We start from the raw sequence: 21,496 nt of genomic DNA on the forward strand, positions 1-21,496 counted from the left end.
GGCCTGAGTCCCCAATCTGAGCTTCTAAACGTACTATTTATTCATTTTTGCTTTTTGGTACTGGAATGGAACCCAGGGGCATTCTACCTCTGAGCTACAGCCCGAGCCCGGTGTGTGTGTCAGTGTGTGTGTGTGTGCACGCGCGCGCATGCACGTGCATGTGCGTGTGGTGCTGTGGGTTAAACCCAGGAGCATTCTACATACAAGTTACTCCCCCAGGCCTGTTTTTTCTTATTTAGAACCAGGGTCTTGCTGAGTTGCTGACAGCCTCACTAAGTTGCTGAGGTTGGCTGCAAAACTGAGGTCTTCCTGTCTCAGCCTCCCAAGCACTGGGATGACAGGTGCGCTCCACTGTGACCAGCTCTATTTTATTTAGTTTTTTTATTCTGAAGCAGGGTCTCACTAAATTGCTGAGACTGGCCTTGAACCTGCGATCTTCCTGTCTCAGCCTCTCAAGTACCGGGATGACAGGGGTGCACCACCATACCTGGCAAGATACTTTTAGACTGGCTGAATCAGCTACCAGTTAAGTGTACAGAAACCACACCCCCGGGGATAGGGTGAAAGTGGGTGAAATGTTATTTTTCTCGCAAATCACTCAAAATCAGCCAAGGCCTGGGTGGCCCAGGTGCCTTTGCACAGGCGGCCTGTTGGCCCAAGCTGCTCTTCCCAGATTTTTCCTGTCTCCTGTGGTTTCCCATCAACACTTACCACCTGGGAGGCTGGGCTCCGCACCAGGAAGGCGAAAAGCATAGTAGACGTAGGCAGCCAACAGCGGGCAGTGACCACGGGCATCCTGGACCGCCTCCAGGCTCCGGTGGACAAGGCTGACCACATGGGCCATTGCTTCAAAGGCCCCACGGCCTAGGTTCACTGCCGGGCAGAGCAAAGGTCACGTTCCAGGGCCTCTGCCAGGAAGTCTTTAGGGTCCAAGGGCTGGTGACTACCAAGGATCGTCCAGCTCCTGCTGCGGTGCAGGGAATTGAGGGCCATTTTTCTTTCTCTTTGGTGTGGCCATGGGGATTGGGCCAGGGGCATTCTACCTCTGAACTTCATCCCCAGTCATATTTTATTTTTTATCTTGAAACAGGGTCTTGTAGGTTGCTGAGAGTCTAAGTTGCTGACGGCGGCCTCTAACCTGCAATCCTCCTATATCAGCCTCCTTACTACTGGAATTACAGGCCTGTGCCTCCATACCCCTCTCCCTAGCCCCTCTGTGTATGTGTGTGTGTGTGTGTGTGTGTATATATAAATGTGTGTGTGTGTGTGTGTGTGTGTGTGTGTGTGTGTGTGTATATATATATATATATTTTTTTTTTTTTTTTTTCCCCCAGTAGTGGGGATGGAACCCAGGGGCATTCTATCTCCAAGCTATACCCCCAGCCCTATTTTTTATTCTTTATTTTGAAACAGGGCCTCACTCAGTAGCTGAGACTGTCCGTGAACCTGTGAGCCTCCTGTCTCAGCCTCCCAAGTACTGGGACGACAAGCGTGCGCCACCACGCCCAGCTGGGGACCATTTTTCAGATGGGAAAACTGAGTTCCAGCGAATGCTGTGCGCCGCGGGAGGAAACTCAGGATCGGAAACTGACTACAGAGGGGCAACGGAGGCCACACTGGCTCACCCATCTGGCCGGCGACGATCGGGGGCCGCACGACCAGCCGCACTAGCTTGTCCAGCACGTGGTGGGAGAAGGCGACCAGGGGCTCAGGGCTGGCGAGGCGCAGCGCCCCCAGGCTGGCGCGAAGCTCCTGCTCCACGGTGCCCTCGGTCAGTACGGCGTCCTTGAGCCGGAAGGGAAAGGCGCCCTCCTCCAGCACGTGCACCAGCGTGAAGAACTTGTCCAGGTGGGGGTCCTGGGGGCAGGGTGAGCGGGGCTGCTGAGCCAGGCCGGCCCAGGGCCAAGGCCACCTCTACCTGAGCCAGCTTCCCGGGAGCCCAGCCCCCTGACCAGTCACGTACACGGCTCCCGGCCAGACCTCCCTTTGGCCGCCATCCACCATTGCCCAACTGCGGGGCGCGGGGCAGGTCCCCCGGGTTCCCACCCCACCCCGTACCTGTGGGTGCACGGAAGATGCGGCTGTCAGCTCCACGCTGAACACGCCCTTGTGGCCGTCCACCCAGCGCATCCCGGGCAGCGCTACCTGCGGGAGGGAGGGATGCCTGGTGGGCACTGGCTGACCCTCCCCCACACATCAGGCCACCGGGCGGGCACCCAGCCGTTACGACACTGTGGCTTGAGCAAGGCCTGGTTTGGGAGCGCAGCGGGTACCCTGCCCCCGCCTGGTCCCAGCGGACCAAGGGGGCCCCGGCACAGGCGGAGACATGGGGTGGACGGGAACCAGGAAAAGCAAGAAGTCTGGAATGAGTGGGAGGGGTTCTGGGGACGGAAGCCAGCGGCACTGTACCTGAGCTGCACCTAGGCCCTTTCTGGTGGGTGTGGTACTGGGGATGGAATCCAGGGCATCTACCTGTGAGCTACACCCCCAGCCCTATTTTATTCTTATTTTGAAATAGGGTCTCACTAAGTTGCTGAGGCTAGCTTCGAACCTGTGATCTTCCCATCTTGGTCTCCCAAGTAACTGGGATGACAGACGTGTATCACCACGCCCAGCAGAGTCGGGAATATTCTAACAGGGAGACTTGAGACCCCTGGGCCTTCCAGGAAAGGCTGGAGAAGAGGGTGATGGTGCCTTATTGGGGGGCAACGAGGCAGGCAAGGGCCCTGGAAGTACTACGGGGGGGTCAATAATCAGGAAGGGAGGACTGTTTATGGGGGAAGGAGGCAGAGAGATGGGGGGACTTTCAGAGAGGGGTGTGGATGCAGAGGCAAATTGGGGGACAGGAAGAGGCACAGAGGTATCAGCGGGGGTCAGGAACTGAACCATGTCCAGAGACATGGACAGAATTATGGGGAGCGCTGATGGGGGCCCCTGGCAGCAGGCAGCTCCGCCTGCTTGCAGTTGGAGCTGGAGGGCGGGTCCGAGGGGGCCGGGCACGCACGTCAGGGGTGAGCACGGAGTAGCTGGGCGGGGGCTGGTCCACGGACACCGGGAGGCAGAAGGGGCCGGTCCTCAGGCGGCCGTGCTGCAGCAGCGGGATCCACTGGGGAGAGACGGGGGTCAGGCGAGGCGGCGCCGCGGGGCGGCCGGGTGGGGCGGGGCTCGCTCACCGTGAAGCCCACGGGGGTCTCGAGCGCGCTGCCCGGGCGCGGCTGGCAGCTGACGTGGTAGAAGGTGAACAGCAGGTGGTGGTTCTCCGTCACGCAGGCCGGAAGTCGCAGCTTGAACTCCTCGTAGAACTCGGGGGACCTGCAGGGACGAGACCAGGGGTCACCCCGTGCTGCTCTCTCCCGCTCTCTGCCCCGTGTCCCCTATATTTTTGTTTTTTGGAGGACAAAGAGAACTGAACCCAGGGACATTCTACCTCTGAGAGATAAATACCCCCAACCCTATTTTACTATTTATTTACTTATTTATTTTTTGGTGGTACTGGGGATGGAACCCAGGTGCCTTCTACCTCCGGGCTACACTCCCAGACCTATTTTATATTTTATTTGGAAACAAGCTCTCTTAAGCCAAATGAGGCTGGCTTCGAACCTGCACGATTCTCCTGTCTCAGCCTCCCAAGCGCAGGGATTACAAGCGTGCGCCACCACGCCCGGCTTATTTATTTTTTGGTGGTACTGGCAATTGAACCCAGGGGCAGTCTACCTTCGAGCCACACCCCTAGCCCTAAGTTATTCTTTATTTTGAAACAGGTTCTCTTGAGTCTGGCGTAGTGGCGCACGCTTGTAATTCTAGTACTTGGGAGGCTGAGACAGGAGGATCGCAGGCTCGCAGGCTCGAGGCCAGCCCTCAGCTACTTAGCCAGGGCCTTGCAACTTTGCAAGACCTTGTTTCAAAATAAAAAGAATAGAGCCGGGCGTGGTGGCACACGCATGTAATTCCAGCATTCAGGAGGCTGAGACCGGAGGATCGCGGTTCACGAACAGCCTCAGCTACTTAGTGAGGAGTGAGGCCCTCCACAACTCGGTGAGACCCTGTCTTAAAATAAAGAATAAAAAATAGGGCAGGGGGTGTAGCCCAGAGGTTGAATGCCCCTGGGTTCCATCCCCAGACCCGCAAAAAAAAATAAGTAAAAAAATAAAAATAAGCCGGGCGTGGTGGCGCAAGCTTGTAATCCCCGCGCTTGGGAGGCGGAGACAGGAGGATCGCGCAGGTTCGAAGCCAGCCGCGCGCGCTGGCTTAGGAGACCCTGTTTCTAAATAAAAATATAAAAAAAAAATAGGTCTGGGAGTGTAGCCCAGAGGTCGAAGGGCTTCCAGGAACCCCAGTACCACCAAAAATAAATAAATAAATAAATAAATAAATAAATAAATAAAATAAAAATAAAAAATAAAATAAAAATAAAAAGAATAAAATATAGGGCTAGGGGTGTAGTTCAAGGGTAGAATGCCCCTGGGTTCAGTCCCCAGTACTGCAAGAAAATACTGCAAAAGAAAAAAAGAACGAAAGGAAGGAAGGAAGGAAAAAAGTAAAAGAAATGGTCTAGCTGGGCATGGTGGCACCCGCTTGGGAGGCAGAGACAGGAGGATCGCGCAGGTTCGAAGCCAGCCGCGCGCGCTGGCTTAGGAGACCCTGTTTCCAAATAAAAATGTAAAAATAGGTCTGCGAGTGTAGCCCGGAGGTAGAAGGGTTTCCAGGAACCCCAGTACCACCAAAAAAAAAAAAAAAGAAACGGCCTTACTGAGTAGCTGAGGCTGGCCACAAATCTGCGCTCCTCCTGTCTCAGCCTCCCAAGTGCTGGGATTACAAGCGTGCCCACCATGCTTCTATAGCCACTGGCTATTTTTTGGTTTTGAAACAGGGTCTCACTGAGTTGCTGAGGTCCTCGGTAAGTCACCGGGGTCGGGCACTGAGCCTGAGATCCGCCTGTCTCAGCCTCCCAGTACTGGGATGAACAGATGTGCGCCACCATGCCCAGCCCCCTTGTACCCGAGGGGCGCTGCCGCAGGCACCGTGCCCCCATAGGAGCCCCGGGGACCTTAGTGTCCCGACGTACTTGTTATGGTAGACAACCGGCGTGAAGGCCTCGCGGGTGAACTCGCCGCAGCTTGACTTGCCAAAGATGACCTGCAGGAGAGGGGACCCCTGAGGCGCCCGCGGGACCGGCCCTGCCCCCCGGGGTGGGCGCCGCACTGACCGGCAGCGCCTGGCTGGGGTCCTCGCCGGTCATGTACTGGATCCGCACGGCGAGGTTGCGCACGGAGCCCTGGCGGCTGCTGAAGTTGAGGCTGTGTGGGTAGACGTACAGCAGGTTCCTGCGGACAGGGCACCGGGCGTCAGAGGGCCAGGGAGCCCGGGAGCCCGAGGACACCGACGGTCATGGGGAAAGTGGGTCACGGGGCTGGCAACCTCGAGGGCAGGTGGCAGGTGATTCCAAGCTCAGGTGGGCCAGCTGACCGGGCGACAGCTGGGGGCTCAGGGAGCCAGGGCAGGCACCAGGGAAAAGTCCCCAGCAGGTGGCCAGTGGCCGGGCGTGACCCCGCCTGCCAGGCTGACCCGCCCCCGCTGCCCATCCCCCAAGAAAGGCCATGCTCGTTACATGGTCTGTCTCACAGGTGGGGAGACTGAGGCCATAGAGTCCGACTATGGAGCTGGGCTCAGATGACGGGCACTCCGTACAAGCCTCAGCCTCCTGCCGGGCCTCAGTTTCCCCATCTGCACAACAAGGATGACTTCCAGCAGGACCTTTGTAACAACACCAACGATGATAAGTACTTGCAGGGACAGTCGCGGCACCAAATACTTCAGCCTCCTGGATGCCGGCTTCACCCTAAGCCCGGCACAAAATGCTTTCTTTTTGGTATTGGGATTGAACTGAGGCGCATTCTACCTCCAAGCTACACCCCCAGCCCTTTTTATTTGATTATTTATTGCTGAGCGTGATGGTGCACACTTTAATCCGAGGACTTGGGAGGCTGAGACGGGAGGATCGCGGGTTTGCGGCCAGCCTCAGCTACTTAGTGAGGCCCTCTGCAGCTTAGTGAGACCCTGTTTCCAAATAAAGAATAAAAATAAGGTGGGGGGAGGGGCATAGCTCAGAGGTAGAATGCTCCTGGGTTCAATTCCTAGTACCAAAAAAACTGTAAATATATATAAACACCTATATACTTTATTTATTTACTTATTTATTTATACATGGTGGTACTGGGGATGGAACCCAGGGGCCCTCTACCTCTGGGCTACACTCTCAGACCTATTTTATATTTTATTTGGAGATAGGGTCTCTTAAGCCAGCTGAGGCTGGCTTCCAACCTGCACGATCCTCCTGTCTCAGCCTCCCAAGTGCGGGGATTACAAGCATGCACCACCATGCCCGGCTATATACATTATTTAAATACAAACTAAACATATAAAATGTTATTCACATAATACGCGATTTATATATAATGTAATATGTTATTACATATATAAACATGTATATTAAATTTAGTATATTTCTTTCTTTTTTGCAGTGCTGGGGACTGAACCCTGGGGCATCCTCCCTTCAAGCTCTATCCCCGAGCCCACAGGGTCTCGCTATGACTGGCTATGAGCCCACACTCGTCCTGTCTTAGCTTCCCAAGTACCAGGGTCACCAGCGTGCGCCACCACGCCCACCTGAGATACCTCGTTTATTCCTCACAAGCAGCCTTCCAGGTGGGAATCCCTCCCAGGACCCCCATTTGACAGATAGGGAAACGGAGGCACTCCCCCCACCATCCACAGCACTTGTGGAGAGGCATCTGTGAGCATCTGGGGCACACGCGGGTCCCTGAGTGAGCCCCCGTAGCTCAGGAAGGGCTCTGCCATCTGGACCTGCCCCGCAGCTACCAGCCAGGTGCACAGAATCTCAGCTCGGGGCTGGGGAAAGCCCAGGGCCAGGGCGCTTGCCGAGCACGCGGGATCTGTGTTCAATCCTGGCCTGCCAAATCAGTGACCCGGCACCACCAGCTTTGAGAAGAACTCAGGCTGAGCAAGTGCTCAAGGACACTGGGGCCCATAAAAAATCTCACTGTTAAGCCCGGCATAGTGGCGCACGCCAGTAACCTCGGTACTTGGGAGGCTGCGACAGGAGGATCAGAGGTTTGAGATCAGCTTCAGAAATCAGCGAAGCCCTCTACAGTTCAGTGAGACCCTGTTTCAAAATAAAGACTAAAAGAGAGCTGGGGGTATAGCTCAGAGGTAGGATGCCCTGTGTACCACAAAATAAAAAATAAAATAGAACTGGGGGCCAGGCCTGGCGGTGCATAACTTAATCTCAGTACTCTGAGAGGCTGAGACAAGAGGATCTCAGGTCGCCGGGCGTGGTGATGCATGCTTATAATCCCAGTGTTTGGGAGGCTGAGACAGGAGGATCATGGTTTGCGACCAGCCTCAGCTACTTGGTGAGGCCCTTTGCAACTCAGTGAGACCCTGTTTCAAAATAAAGAATAAAAAATAGAGCCGGGGGGTGTTGCCTGGAGGTAGAGTGCCCCTGGAGTCCATCCCCAGTACTGCAAAAACAAACAAACAAACAAAAAACAAAACAAAACAAAAAACTAAAAACAAAAAAACCCCAAACCACTATTAAGCCAGGCATGGTGGCGTACACCTGCAATCCCAGGACTTGGGAGGTCGAGACAGGACTATCACAGGTTTGAATCCAGCCTCAGCCACTTAGCGAGACTGTGTTTCAAAATGAAAACAACGGGGGGGGGGGGGGGGACTGAAAGTGCGGCTCAGAGGCAGAAGGCCCTGGGCTCAGCCCCAGTACCTAATCACTCTCCCAGACTCACACGCATGGCCGCGGCGCCATGCCTGTCCGTGGTGGGAAGCCGCGGCTGCGCATGGTGCATCTCAGGCGGCCTCGGTGGAGGCCGGGGCCTGTCCTTGCCCGGGCTCCCCGCCCACAGTTGGCCCCGAGCCCCAGCCAGCGTGATCCCAGCGTGGCCTGGAGGACACTCGCCTGATGCAACGCTCAGACCCCCGCCGGGCCCTTGCGCAAGCGGGGAGCTGGGTGGCTGGTTAATGACCGACCCGGCAGATGGCACCATGGGGCATAAAAGGCAGCGGTGGCAGCGGGGCCCGCAGCCACACCCGACTCAGCCATGTCCGCGCTCGCCCTGTGTCTCCTGTGGGTCCTGGCCACAGCCGCCCGGCCTGCCCCCGTGGCCCCCGGGGACGGCCCGCGGCCGGCGCAGTACGAGGACCTGACCCTGCTTTTCCACGGAGCTTTGCAGCTGGGCCAGGCCCTCAACAGCGTCTACAGGGCCACGGAGGCCCAGCTGACGGAGGCCGGCCGCAACGTGGGGTACTACAGCCGCGGGCTGGGGCAGCTGGGCCAGAGAGTGAGCCAGGGCAGGAACGCGGCTCAGGAGCTCCGCACCAGCTTGCTGGAGATGCAGGTGGGCACCACTGTGGGCACAATGGGGTGAAAGACGCTGAATGGGGCCGAAGTGCGAGACAGCCAAAGGCCCCGGTTCTCCCAGAACGGAGGCGGTTCCCGGGGTGTGGTACTAAAGCCAAGCAGAGACGAGGAGGTCATGCTATTAACACCTTGCTAAGCCGGGCGTGGGGCACACGCTTGTCCTCCCAGCACTCAGGAGGCTGAGACAGGAGGATCGCGGTGCAAGGCCAGCCTCAGCGACTTAGTGAGGCCCTCTGCAACTCAGTGAGGCCCTGTTTCAAAATAAAGAATAAGGGCTGGGCGTGGTGGCGCACGCTTGTCATCCCAGCCTCAGCTACTTAGCGAAGCCCTTTGAGACTCAGTGAGGTCCTGTTTCAAAAACAAAGAGACTAAAAAATAGAGCTGGGGGTGCACCTCGGAGTTGCAATGCCCCTGGGTTCCATCTCTGGTACAGAGAGAGAGAGAGAGAGATGGAGAGAGAGAGAAAGGGAGGGAGGGAGAGAGAGAGAGAGGGAGAGAGAGAATAAAAAATAGAGCTGGGGTGTAGCTTGGACGTAGAATGTCCCTGGGTTCCATCCCTAGTATCGCAAAAACAAAAAATAAAAACCAACCCTGCTGTCTGTTGAACAGAAGGACGAAGAGGACTTGCAGCTGGAGGCAGAGGCCACGGCCCGGGCGCTAGGCGAGGCGGCCCAGGCCCAGAAGGCGCTGGGGGACACCGTGCGGCAGCTGGAAGCCCGGCTGCGGGGCGTCTGGCTGGGCAACTCCCACCAAGAATTTGAGGCTTTAAAGGTAAGGGGCTGAGGCCCTGACTCCTGGCCAGAACTCCCTGCCGACCTGAGCCCTGGACACTTCTCAGATCCACGTCCTCTCGTCTGTGTGACCCGGGGCAAAACCATGCCTCAGATCCCTACTTGCAAACAAGGGCAAAAGACTGATATTTCAGAGCAAAGTGAGGGAGTCCAAGCCAGGCAGGATGGCGCACGCTCGTCATCCCAGTACTTGGGAGGCTGAGACAGGAGGATCGCGCAGGCTCCAAGCCAGCCTCAGCAACTCAGTGAGGCTCTCAGCAACTCAGTGAGACCCTGTTTCCAAATAAAATAGAAAATAGGTCTGGGAGTGTAGCCCGGAGGTAGAAAGCCCCTGGGTTCCATCCCTACTACCACACAATAAAATAAAATAAGGCCGGGGAACCAGGCGTGGGGACGCACGTTTGTAATCCCTATATTCAGTGGCTGAGACCGGAGGATCGCGGTCCATGGACAGCCTCAACTACTTAGTGAGGCCCTCTGCAACTCAGTGAGGCCCTGATTCAAAATAAAGAATGAAAAGTTGGGCATGGTGGTGCATGCTTATAATCCTAGCGTTTGGGAGGCTGAGACGGGAGGATCGCGGTTCGCAGGCAGCCTCAGCTACTTAGTGAGGCCCTCCACAACTTAGTGAGACCCTGTTTCAAAATAAAGAATAAAAAATAGGGAAGGGGGTATAGCTCAGAGGTCAAATGCCTCTGGCTTCCATCCCCAGACCCTCAAAAATAAATAAATAATTAAAGAAAGAAAGAATAAAGAATAAAAAATAGGGCTGGGTGTGTAGCTCGGATGTAGAATGCCCCTGGGTTCTAACCCCAGTACCACAAAAAAATAAAAGAATAAAAAATAGGACTGGGGGTGTAGCTCAGAGGCAGAATGCCCCTGTGTTCCATCCCCAATACTGCAAAAAATAAAATAAAATAAGGCTGGGGCGTATCAGTCAGAGGTAGAGTGCTCCTGGGTTTAATGCCCAGTACCAAAAAACAAAACAAAACAAAACAAAACAAAACAAAAAAACCCAAAACTGGCTGCTAGAGACTCTTTGTGGGTGGCGGGCATACCAAAGGTGCTTATCAATTGCTCATTACTAAAGTATCTAGCACTATGTCTTGAGCACCCAGTAAGTACCTAGCACTAGTCCACGCCTGCTGACAAGCCCACTGATGCTCACAACCCCTTACTGTGAGTCCTAGCTTTTATTTACTTATTTAGTGGTACTAGGGATGACACCCAGCAGTGTTCTACCTTTGGGCTACACCCTTGGCTCTATTTTACTTTTTATTCTAGAACAGGGTCTCGCAGCTGGGCGTGGTGGCGCATGCTTGTAATCCCAGCATTCGGGAGGCTGAGACAGGATGATCGTGGATTTGCAGCTGGCCGCAGCTACTCAGTGAGGCCCTTTGCAACTCCGTGAGACCCTGTTTCAAAGTAAAGAATAAAGAATAGGGCTGGGGTGTAGCTCAGGGGTAGAATGCCTCTGGGTTCCATCCCCAGTACTGGGAAAAAAAAAAACCTATATATATACAGGGTCTCACTAAGTCGCTGTGGCTGGCCTGGGACCTGCAATTCTCCGCCTCAGCCTCCCAAGTACTGTGGGCCCAGGCAAAAACCTTGGCACCTACTGGGGACTGAACCCAGCGTTCTAGCTCTGAGCTCCACCCCCAGCCCTATTCATATATTTATGTGTAAGAGGGTCTATGTAGGCCGCCGAGGGCCTCACTAAGGTGCAGAGGCTGGCCTCCGACCTGCGATCCTCCTGCCTCGTCCCCCCAAGTCCTGGGACCGCGGCCGGGCCGGCGCCCTGGCGAGCCCCACCTTCGCCCTTTGCAGAGGGGAGGTGGCAGCGGGACCGGGGGCCTGGCAGGGGCCGGGCGGCGAGGCCCACGCGCCGAGCGGCTCCTCCTGGCCTCGCAGGCTCACGCGGACAAGCAAAGCCACTTCCTGTGGATGCTCGCCGGCCACGTGCAGCGCCAGCGGCAGGAGATGGCGGCGCAGCAGCGCTGGCTGCGGCGGATCCAGGAGAGGTGAGCCGGGGCCGCGCGGCGGGGCGGGGGCGCCGAGGGCCGGCGGCGGGCCTTCACCCAGCCCGTCTCCCTCCGCAGACTGCACACGGCGGCGCTGCCGGCCTGAGCCTGCCCGGAGGACCGAGGACGGAGGAACACAGGCACACCGCCCCGCACCGCACGGCGCGGCACCGGGCGCGGAGACAGGCGCCGGCCCGCCGGCCAGGGCCCCGCGGCCACCGACGGAGCGGCCACCGAGCAGAGACGAAGCGAAGGCCGAGGAGCAGGCCGCCGGGGGTGGAGGAGCACGGCGCCCCCTCCGGGGACACGCCCCGCAATAAAGCAGCGCGGGGCTGGCCGTGCGTGCGTGCGTGTCTGTCCCTACCTGTAGCCGGTGTGCGGGGCGTAGACCTCGCGGGCCGGGAACTCCAGGATCTCCTTGGTCGGCCGGCCCCTGGGGTCTGGGTAGGGCTTGACGTGCAGGAGCTCCGGGGAGAGGCAGAAGTGGGGGCTCTCCGGGGCCGGGGAGATGTCGACCTTGAGCTGGGCTGCACAGGAGGGAGATGGTTCGAGCCTGCTGGCGCCTTCTGGCCAGGGTCCCCTCTGGGCTAGGGTCAGGGCTCTGTCTCCCTGATGCCATCTGGTGGCTCTGCCTGTCTGGGGCCACACCCCTAAGTGCTAAGGCTGGCCTCTAAACGGTGAGCCTCCTGTCTCTCAGCCTCCTCCCGAGCCCTGAGTCACCCTTGCCTCCGGTGATCGATCGTTCTCTGCCCTGGGGACTCCCATCTGTCTTATTCAAATGACTTCTCCTTCACAGTCCAGTGGAAATGGAAGCCCCCCCTGAGATGGGGACTTGTCAGTCATGGTCACCCCTGGGTGTTGTATAATCCTTCCTAGTACTTGGGAGGCCGAGTCAGGAGGATCAAAGGTTCAAGGCCAACCTCAGCAGCTTAGTGAGGCCCTCAGCCCCTTGGCAAGACCCTGCTTCAGATTAAAAAATAAGGCTGAGTGTGGTGGCTCGCTCTTGATTGATAATCCTGGTACTTGGGAGGTTGAGACAGGAGGATCACAGGCTGAAGACCAGCCTTGGCAACTCAGAGAGCTTCCCAGCGGCCTAATGAGACTGTTTCAAATAAAAATAAATAAATAAATCGGCCTGGGGGTGTAGCTCAGAGGTAGAATTCCGCTGGGTTCAGTTCCCAGTACCACACACACACACACACACACACACACAAATAAAATAGGGCTGGGGGTGCAGCTCAGAGGTGCACCAACCACCTCTGGGTTCAATCCCCAGCACCACAGGAAGGAACAGACAAGGAGGCGGCTGGAGGAGGCTGGCCCCGGCCGGCCCAGGGCCGTCGGCTGGGTTTGCTGGGTGACCGCGTGCCAGGCGCACCGGTCACAGGCCGCAGGCGCCGCAGCAGGGACGAGGGGCGCCGCATGTCCGCCAGGAACTTGAAGAGGTCCTCGTCGCTCAGCCGCTCGGCCTCCTGCGGGGGACGGGCGTGAGCGGCCCCCTGGCTCCGCTCCCCTCCCGCCCGCGCCCGCACGCACCCCGCACGCCGCACCTGCTTGAAGAAGTTGGTGACGGTGAGCGTGGCCGGGCGGAAGCCGGAGAAGCTGCAGGCGTCGTCCGCGCCGCCGGCCCGGTCCTGGGGCGCCCGGCGGCGGCGGTCGGTCCAGGCGGGCCTGCGCTCTGGGGAAGACGCAGGATGGCGCCGCCGGGGACGCGGGGCGGCGCGGGGCGCGGCGGGGAGGGGGCGCAGGGCCGGCTCACCGCCCTCGGCGTCCGCGTCCCGCTCGGGCTGGCCGGCGCCGCTCAGGATGTTGGCCAGGTGCACGGCCGTCCAGGCGAAGGGCATGCGGAACCGGCCCAGGCGCGCGCAGAACTGCTCGGCCGCCAGCCGCAGCCTCTCCAGCTTCTCTCTGTTCTGTGGGGAGACCCCGGCCGCCGGCTCAGCCCGGCCGCGCCCCCGGCCCGCCCCGGCTCCCCGCTGGGCTCCCCGCACGCACGCACCTTGGCCGCGTCCGCCTCCTTCAGCACCATGTAGGGCTCGCAACACTCGCCGATGTCGCCCTGCTGCAGGACCTTCTCCAGCTGCAGGGCAGGAGGGCCGTCAAGGCGCCCCGGGGCCTCCATCCCACTGCCCGGGTCGACCCGGGCCTCACCCCAGCCGAGCGCCGCGACCTACGCTGGGCCCCTTGCTCCAACACCCGCCATGGCTCCCGCGTCCCTGGCCCCAGGGCTTGCGAGCTAGCACTTGACCTGCTTCAGGCTGCAAACCCAGCCCCTCAGACCTGCCCCAAACGCCTCTACCCAGCCCACCCTGAGCTACTCATAGCTCCCTGACATAATTTTTTTTTCTTTGTGTGTGGTACTCGGGATTGAAGTTAGGGGCATTCGACCTCCAAGCTAGACACTTTTAAAAAAATTTTTGAGCCGGTTTTGAGGGCACCCGCTTGTAAGCCCAGTACTTGGGAGGCTGAGACAGGAGGATGGCAGGTTCGCAGCCAGCCTCAGCTTAGTGAGGCCCTCTGCAACTGAGTGAGAACCTGTCTCAAAATAAAGAATAAAAAACAGGGCTGGGGGTGTAGCTCGGAAGTCGAATGCCTCTGGGTTCTGTCCCCAGACCCGCAAAAAAAAAATAAATAAATAAAAAAAAGAATAAAAAAAAGAATAGGGCTAGGGGTGTTGCTTGGAGGTAAAATGTCCCTAGGTACCACAGTACTACATACACAAACAAAAAACTTTTTTTTTTCTTTTTTTGTGGTACTAGGGATGTAACCTAGGGGCATTCGACCTCCAAGATACACCCGTTGCCCTATTTTTTTAATTTTATTTATTTATTTATTTATTTATTTATTTATTTATTTATTTATTTTGGTGGTACTGGGGATAGAACCCTTCTACCTCCAGACTACACTCCCAGACCTATTTTATATTTTATTTGGAAACAGGGTCTCTGACGCCAGCGCGGCTGGCTTTGAACCTGAGCTCCTGTCTCCGCCTCCCAAGCGCGGGGATCACAAGCGTGTGCCGCCACGCCAGGCTATTCTTTATTTTGAAACAGGGTCTCACTAAGTTGCACAGGGCCTCACTAAGTAGCTGAGGCTGGCTGCAAACCACGATCCTCCAGTCTCAGCCTCCTGAATGCTGGGATGACAAGCGTGTGCCACCATGCCCAGCTCCTATTTTATTTTTTGCTTTAAAAACAGGGTCTCACTAAGTTGCTGAGGCTGGCCTCCAACCTGGCATCCACCTGTCTCAGCCTCCCAAAGACCGGGCTGTCAGGGGTGCACCACCATGCCCAGCTCTGGGGTTCCCTTCCTTGGTGACATGGCTGTCCCATCCCACAGAGGCAGGACCTGTGGCGTGACTGTTATCACCCTCTCCCTGCCCCCGCGGGCACCTTGATGACCAGAAAGATGTCGGGCGACGGGTAGGTCACGGAGAAGATGGCGGAGCGCGCCAGGGTGGAGATGGCGGGGTGGGTGCTGTGTGCTCGGAGCAGCCCCTTTGCAGAATCTGAATTCAGGTCGAAGTAGAAGTTTTCTGAAATCTGTGGATGTGGGAGGTGGCTGAGCTGCTGTATGTGGAAGCCCACAGCGCCCAGCAGAGGGGGAGGGGAGGAGGGAGAGGAGGAGGGAGAGGCAGTTAGGGAGGAGGGAGTGAAGAGACAAGGGGAGGAGGAGTTGGATGGGGAAGGGGAGAGAAGGAGGAGGAGTTAGATGGGCAGGAGGAGGAAGAAGAGGAGAAAAAGGGATATGAAGGAGTAGGGGGAGAGAAGGTGAGGAGGAGGAGTCAGATGGGGAGGAGGGGAGGAGGAGGGGTATGAGGGAGAGGAGGAGGAAGGGAGAGTTGGATAGCGAAAAGGGAGAGAAGAAGGGGGAAAAGGGGAGGAGGGGGAGGGAGAGCGGAGGGGAGGGGAGGAGGAAGAGTCAGATGGGGAGGAGGGAGAGAAGAGGAAGGGAGGAGGAGGGAGGGGGGGAAAGGAGGGGGAGAGGGAAGGAAAGGAGGAGAAAAAGCCAGAGGGGGAGGAGGGGAAGGAGAGGGGGAGGAGGGGGAGGAGGGGAGGGAGAGAGAGGAGGAGGGGGAGGAGGGGGAGAGAGAGGAGGAGGGGGAGGAGGGGAGGGAGAGAGAGGGGGAGGGCTCCTACCTTCTTTTTCTCCCGCACATCATACAGGGCCAAGATCCCGAAAATGGGCTCAATGTCTATCTCGAACCTGTGGGTAAAGGGGGTCCTCTCCCTGACACCCGCCGTCCACACCCCGTCCCCTCTGGAGGTCCAGGAAGGGAGCGTGGTGGCGGGGCCTCTGACTCCCACGGGGCCGCGTGGAGCCACAGTGCAGGGGCACTGTGCAGCCCGTTTCGCAAAAGGGGAAACCGAGGCACAACAGGTCCAGCTACCACGTCAGCCCTTCCGCCTGCAACCTAGGGTCTAGCTCAGTCGATACAGAGGCAGCTTTTTTTTTTTGGGGGGTACTGGGGATTGAACTCAAAGGCATTCTACCTCCGAGCTACACCCTCAACCTCCTTATATCTTTAGTTTGAAACAGGATCTCGCAAGGTTGATGAGAGTCTTACTAATTTCTGAGGCCATCCTCGAACCTGCGATCCTCCTCAGCCTGTCTCAGCCTCCCAGGTCCTGGGATTATAGGTGTGTGCCACCGTGCCCAGCGGGAGGCAGCTCTGTAGGACATCATGCCCTGTGGAATCCCCTTCCTTGGGGCCCTGCCGCCCGCCGTGTCTGTGGCGCCTGGGCTGTCTGTCCTGCTGGGCTGTCTGTCCTGCTGGCCTGCGCGGCCACCACGACCTTCCCCTTGTCTTACGCTGCGTGCTTCGCTGCACAAGCACGCTTTGTAAAGAAATGTCCTTTGTGTGTGCGGGTCTGGGGGTGGAACCCAGGGGCATTCTACCTCCGAGCTGCACCCCCTGCCCTATTTTTTATACTCTTTGATTTTGATTTTGATTTTCTTTTTTTTTTTTTTTTGTGGTACTGGGGTTCCTGGAAGCCCTTCTACCTCTGGGCTACACTCCCAGACCTATTTTTTTATATATATTTTTATTTGGAAGCAGGGTCTCTTAAGCCAGCGCGGCCGGCTTCGAACCTGCGCGATCCTCCTGTCTCCACCTCCCAAGCGCGGGGATCACAGCGTGCGCCACCACGCCTGGCTTTACTCTTTATTTTGAAACAGGGTCTCACTGAGTTGCAACGGGCCTCACTAAGTAGCTGAGGTTGTCCACGAACCGCGATCCTCTGGTCTCAGCCTCCCGTGTGTTGGGATTAAAAGCGTGCACCACCATGCCCGGCTAAAGAACTATCTTAAAAGAGAAAACTTGCCGGACGTGGTGGAGGCTGGGACAGGAGGACCTCAGGTTGGGGCCAGCCTCAGCGATGCAGGCTGCTCCCTACTGTCTTGATAAGGACGCCCCACCTGGCCCAGCCCAGCCTCTTCTATCTCTTTCTCTCTCTCTCTTTTCTTTTTGTGGTACTGGGGATGGAACCCAGGGGCATTCTACCTCTGAGCTACACCCTCAGCCCTATTTTTATTTCTTATTTTATTTATTTATTTTTTGTGTGTGTGGTACTTGGGGTGGAACCCAGGGGACTTTTCTACCTTCGGGCTATACTCCCAGACCTATTTTATATTTTATTTGGAAACAGGGTCTCACTAAGTAGCTGAGGCTGGCTTCGAACCTGTGCGATCCTCCTGTCTCAGCCTCCCAAGTGCTGGGATACAAGCGTGCACCACCATGCCTGGCTTATTCTTTATTTTCTTTATTTTTATTTTCTTTATTTTTTTGTGGGTCTGGGGATGGAACCCAGGGGCATTCTACCTCTGAGCTAAACCCCCTGCCCTATTTTTTATTCTTTATTTTGAAACAGGGTCTCACTGAGTTGCGGAGGGCCTCACTAAGTAGCTGAGGCTGTCCGTGAACCGCGATCCTCTGGTCTCAGCCTCCCGAATGCTGCGATTACAAGCCTGCGCCACCGCTCCTGGCTGCTATTCTTTATTTTAAAACAAGGTCTCACTGAGTTGCAAAGGGCCCCACTAAGTAGCTGAGGCTGGCGGCGAACCTGCGATCCGCTTATCTCAGCCTCCCAAGAACTGGGATTACAAGCGGGCTCTTAGCCTCTTCTTCCCTTGCCAAAAGGAATGGCCGCCAGACACTCAGCCTCCCTGCCCTCCCTCTCAAGTTCAGCCTGGGCTTAGACTCAGCTTGGCCTCCCCAGGGGAAGCTGCCCGCTCCCTGCTCCCTCATCTTCTGGGACTGGGCCAGGAGCTTCCTCTGACCCCCAAGGACCCCTGAGCATCTCGGCAGGCCCCATACACTTGGCCTGGTGCATGCTACACCCGGGGACACTCACTCTGTGTTTGTTGAATGACTGGATGAGCCCACAGAGCCGGTTCCCAGCCCTTGGGCTTGGAATGGGAGGCCCACCCAGGCCTCAGGCCCGAGCAGAACCTCCCTTCCCTTCCCGTCCCCTGAGAACTGGGGGTGGGGGAGGGCGGGCCTGGCTGGGAGCCAAGCCCACATCCGGCACCAGGGCTTCCCACACACTTCCCACAGGCTCGCAGGGGCCGATCCTCCTGTCCCTGCCTCCCTAGGACTGGGATGATGGGTGTCCCGCTGAGCCAGCTGATAAAAGCTGACGGTGGCCCCACAGGTCACATGGGCATGACCTCGCTGCTGGAACCCCACGAGAACCCCCGCTGCCCATGGGGTGGCCTCCTGCCGTGCCTGGGGGAGCCACGGGCCAGTGAACTCACTTGAGCGACAGACACTTGACCAGGATCCTCTGTCCAAAGTGCTCTCGGGGCGGCTCCGGGTGGCTACAGCGCTCCACGGCCTCGTCCTGCCAAGAGCCAGGTGGGCATGGACGTACCCTTGGTGATGCGCCCTCGAGGACGCGCCTTCCTGGATGCGCCTCCCCGCCCACACGCCTTCCAGAGCCTGGCCCCCGAGCCTCCACGGCCCCTGTCACCCACACAGTGGGTACCCAACTAGGTTGCTCCAGGAAACAGAGAGGTAGCCAAAAGGTTTCTATTAGAGGTTACTTGAGCCGGGTGGTGGCGCACGCTTGTCATCCCAGCATTCGGGAGGCTGAGACAGGAGGATCAAAATTCTAGGACAGCCTCAGCTACTTAGTGAGGCCCTTTGCAACTCAGTGAGACACTGTTTCAAATTAAGAATAAAAAAATAGGGCTGGGGATGTAGCTCAGAGGTAGAATGCCCCTGGGTTCCATCCCCAGTACCACAAAATAAGTAAGTAAGTAAATAAATACATAAAAGGTTAGTTGAGAGTCAGGCATGGTGGTACGCACCTGTTATCCCAGGACTTTGGAGGCTGAGATGGGAGGATCACAGGTTAGAGGACAGCCTCAGCAAGTAGTGAGACTCTCATCAACCTAGGGAGACGCTGTTTGCAAATAAAATTAAAACAGGGCTAGAGTGTAGCTCAGAGGTAGAATGGCGCTGGGTTTAATCCCCTGCGTGCACGCATGCGTGCGCATGCACACACCCACATTAGTTGGAGAAACATAGGCATATATAGAAAACACTGATACATGCTGATTGGAGATTATATATATACACACACACTGGAAATTGAACCCAGGAGCAGACTACCTCCAAGCTACACCTTCAGCCCTGTATTTATTTTCCTTGTGGTAGTAGGGATGGAATCCGGAGTATTCTACCTCTGAGATACGCTCCCAGCCCTATTTTATATTTTATTTGGAAACAGGGTCTCATTAAGCTGCAGAAGCTGACCGTGAACCTGACTCCTGGCTCAGCCTCCCAAGTACTGGGATAAGAGGCATGTACAACCATGCCCGGAGTATTCGTTTACTTTTGGCACTGGAGATTGGAGCCAGGGGTATTCTACCTCTAAGCTACACCCCTAGCTTATGTTTTACTTTGAAGCAGGGTCTTGCTAAGTTGTCGAGGCTGGTCTCAAACCTGTGATTCTCTTGTCTAAGCCTCCCTGTACTGGAATTACAGGCGTGCACAACACACGACTATTTATTTATTCATTGTGGTACTGGGGCGGGTACCCATAGGCACTCTACCTCGGAGCTACACCTTGGCCCTACTTTTATTTTTAAACAGTGTCTTGCTAGATTGGTGAGCATCTCAGTACCTGCTGAAGCTGTCCTCGAATCTGAGATCCTCCTGTCTCAGCCTCCCAAGTACTGGGATTACAAGCGCGGGCCACATCTGGCTTAATTATAATTTTCTTTTCTTTTTGAGGTACTGGGGACTGAACCCAGGGTCACTCTATCTTTGAGCTAGACCCCCCAGCCCTATTTTTATCCTTTATTTTGAAACAGGGTCTCACTAGGTTGCAGAGGGCCTCACTAAGTAACTGAGGCTGGCCGTGAACCTGTCTTGAGATGACAAGCGTGTGCCACCACACCTAACTTAAACACAGGATATACAGTAAGCATTCAATAGACAGCCAAATAAAAACATGAGCATATACACTAGGTGCCAAATAAACGTTAGCTGGACCGATACAGGCCTATCGTGTATGTTCTCAATACCTATGGATTGATTAGAAAAGTATACAGGAGGCATACAACAAGTATTAGTTAAATAAATAAAGGCATATACACTCAGTGTCCAATAAATGCAGGTTGAAAAACATAGCTATATAGTACTTATGCTGCCAATGCTCACAGAGGACACAGGAGGCGCCCGTAAGCGCTTTCTGGCTAATACACGGGCCCGCAGGCCCGCGGCACCCACCTCGTCGGGCGCGGGGTAGAGGGTGAGCAGGGCGCGGGGCCGGTTCTGCCGCCGCTGCGCTTCGTTGCGCCGGTCCACGTCCTCGGGCGCCGCGCGCTCCAGGAGCGAGGGCAGCAAGGAGTCGGCCGCCAGGTTCCGCAGGTCGAAGATGCCAGAGGCGCCGCTGCTTCTCGGGGTGTCGTCCGGGGAGCCCGAGCAGCGCCGGGAGTCATCCTGCCAGTGGACAACAGGCACGCACTAAGCGCCAGCTGGATACACCGCTCTTGGGAGACTGTCCTTGTATATCCCCATGGTATACGTAATGAAAAAGAGGTCCATGAGCCGGGCGCGGTGGTGCACATGTGTAATCCCAGCATTTGGGAGGCTGAGACAGGAGGATACGAGTTCATGGAGGGCCTCAGCTGCTTAGTGAGGCCTGTTGCAACTCAATGAGACCCTGTTTCAAAATAAAGAATAAATAATCAGGCTGGGGGTGTAACTTGTAGGCAGAATGCCCCCTGGGTTCAATCCCCAGTACTGCCAAAAAAAAAAAAGAAAAAAAAAAAGAAGCCAGGCGTGGTGGCACACGCTTGTAATCCCAGCATTTGGGAGGCTGAGGCCAGAGGATCGCGGTTCGCAGACAGCCTCAACTATTTAGTGAGGCCCTCTACAACTTAGTGTGACCTTGTTTCAAAATAAAGAATAAAAAATTGGGCAGGGGGTGTAGCTCAGAGGTCAAATGCCTCTGAGTTACATCCCCAGACCCACACACACAAAAAGATACATCCGCCACTACCCTGGGGTGCGGTGGCACACACCTGCAGTCCTAGTACTTGGGAGGCTGAAACAGGAGCACTGCAGGTTCAGGACCTGCTTCAGCAAGTAGTGAGACTCTCGGCAGCTTAGTGGGACCCTGTTTCAAAATAAAAATAAAATAGGACTGGGGGTGGAGCTTAGAGAGAATGCCCCTGAGTTCAGTCCTCAGTTCCACAAAAAGATTTAAAAAAAACAAATAAATAAATAAATAAGGCTGAAGGTGCAACCCAGAGGCAGAATGCCCCTGAGTTCAATCCCTAATACCAAAACAACAACAAAATCAATAAATCACTACCAGCGTTGCCGAGGTGCTTTGCCAACCCTCCCTCTAGAAACTTCTGGAAAAGCAGGGTATGGTGGCACATGCCTGTGATCCCAGTATTTGAGAGGCTGAGACAGGAGGATCGCAGGTTCGAGGACAGCAAGTAATGCGACTCATCAACCTAGCCAGAGCCTGTTTCCAAAAAAAAAAAAAAAATAGGGCTGGGGTGTAGCTGGAGGTAGAATGCCCCTGGGTTTCATCCCCAGGATCACAAACAAAACAAAAAACAGCAAAATAGAAACTCCTGGAAAGACTTCTCTTGGGGGAGCCCCTGTCCTTTTTCTCATTGCTGGGAGAGCTACTTTCCAGCCCACATTCTGGCTTCTGGTACCCCTATTCTGGCCAATCAGAACACATCCACCGGCCCCAGGGATT

At 56.2% G+C, this 21,496-nt stretch overlaps 2 protein-coding genes across 2 annotated transcripts in view; one reads left to right on the plus strand and one right to left on the minus strand.

Moving 5' to 3' along the window:
• The window catches only part of DOCK6 (dedicator of cytokinesis 6), a gene marked incomplete at both ends in the record, with an annotated part of 52,865 nt that overhangs the window by 26,097 nt on the left and 5,272 nt on the right, over positions 1–21,496 (minus strand). The window contains 16 exons of the mRNA XM_080715528.1: positions 712–873; positions 1,626–1,857; positions 2,059–2,145; positions 3,005–3,106; positions 3,174–3,312; positions 5,066–5,136; positions 5,207–5,324; positions 11,632–11,794; positions 12,646–12,739; positions 12,818–12,945; positions 13,027–13,180; positions 13,267–13,347; positions 14,660–14,809; positions 15,407–15,473; positions 18,024–18,109; positions 20,005–20,217. Of these exons, the coding sequence (XP_080571654.1) occupies positions 712–873; positions 1,626–1,857; positions 2,059–2,145; positions 3,005–3,106; positions 3,174–3,312; positions 5,066–5,136; positions 5,207–5,324; positions 11,632–11,794; positions 12,646–12,739; positions 12,818–12,945; positions 13,027–13,180; positions 13,267–13,347; positions 14,660–14,809; positions 15,407–15,473; positions 18,024–18,109; positions 20,005–20,217 (2,047 nt within the window). The remainder of the gene's footprint in view (positions 1–711; positions 874–1,625; positions 1,858–2,058; positions 2,146–3,004; positions 3,107–3,173; positions 3,313–5,065; positions 5,137–5,206; positions 5,325–11,631; positions 11,795–12,645; positions 12,740–12,817; positions 12,946–13,026; positions 13,181–13,266; positions 13,348–14,659; positions 14,810–15,406; positions 15,474–18,023; positions 18,110–20,004; positions 20,218–21,496) is intronic.
• On the plus strand, positions 8,136–11,373 carry ANGPTL8 (angiopoietin like 8; the record flags this gene model as incomplete). Its single annotated transcript, XM_080715136.1, has 4 exons — positions 8,136–8,432; positions 9,065–9,226; positions 11,158–11,267; positions 11,346–11,373. The coding sequence occupies 4 exons, from the start codon at positions 8,136–8,138 to the stop codon at positions 11,371–11,373; spliced, it is 597 nt and encodes a 198-aa protein (XP_080571262.1).

Source organism: Muscardinus avellanarius (genome assembly GCF_963383645.1).
Source record: "Muscardinus avellanarius genome assembly, chromosome: 18".
NCBI classification, from domain to species: domain Eukaryota; kingdom Metazoa; phylum Chordata; class Mammalia; order Rodentia; family Gliridae; genus Muscardinus; species Muscardinus avellanarius.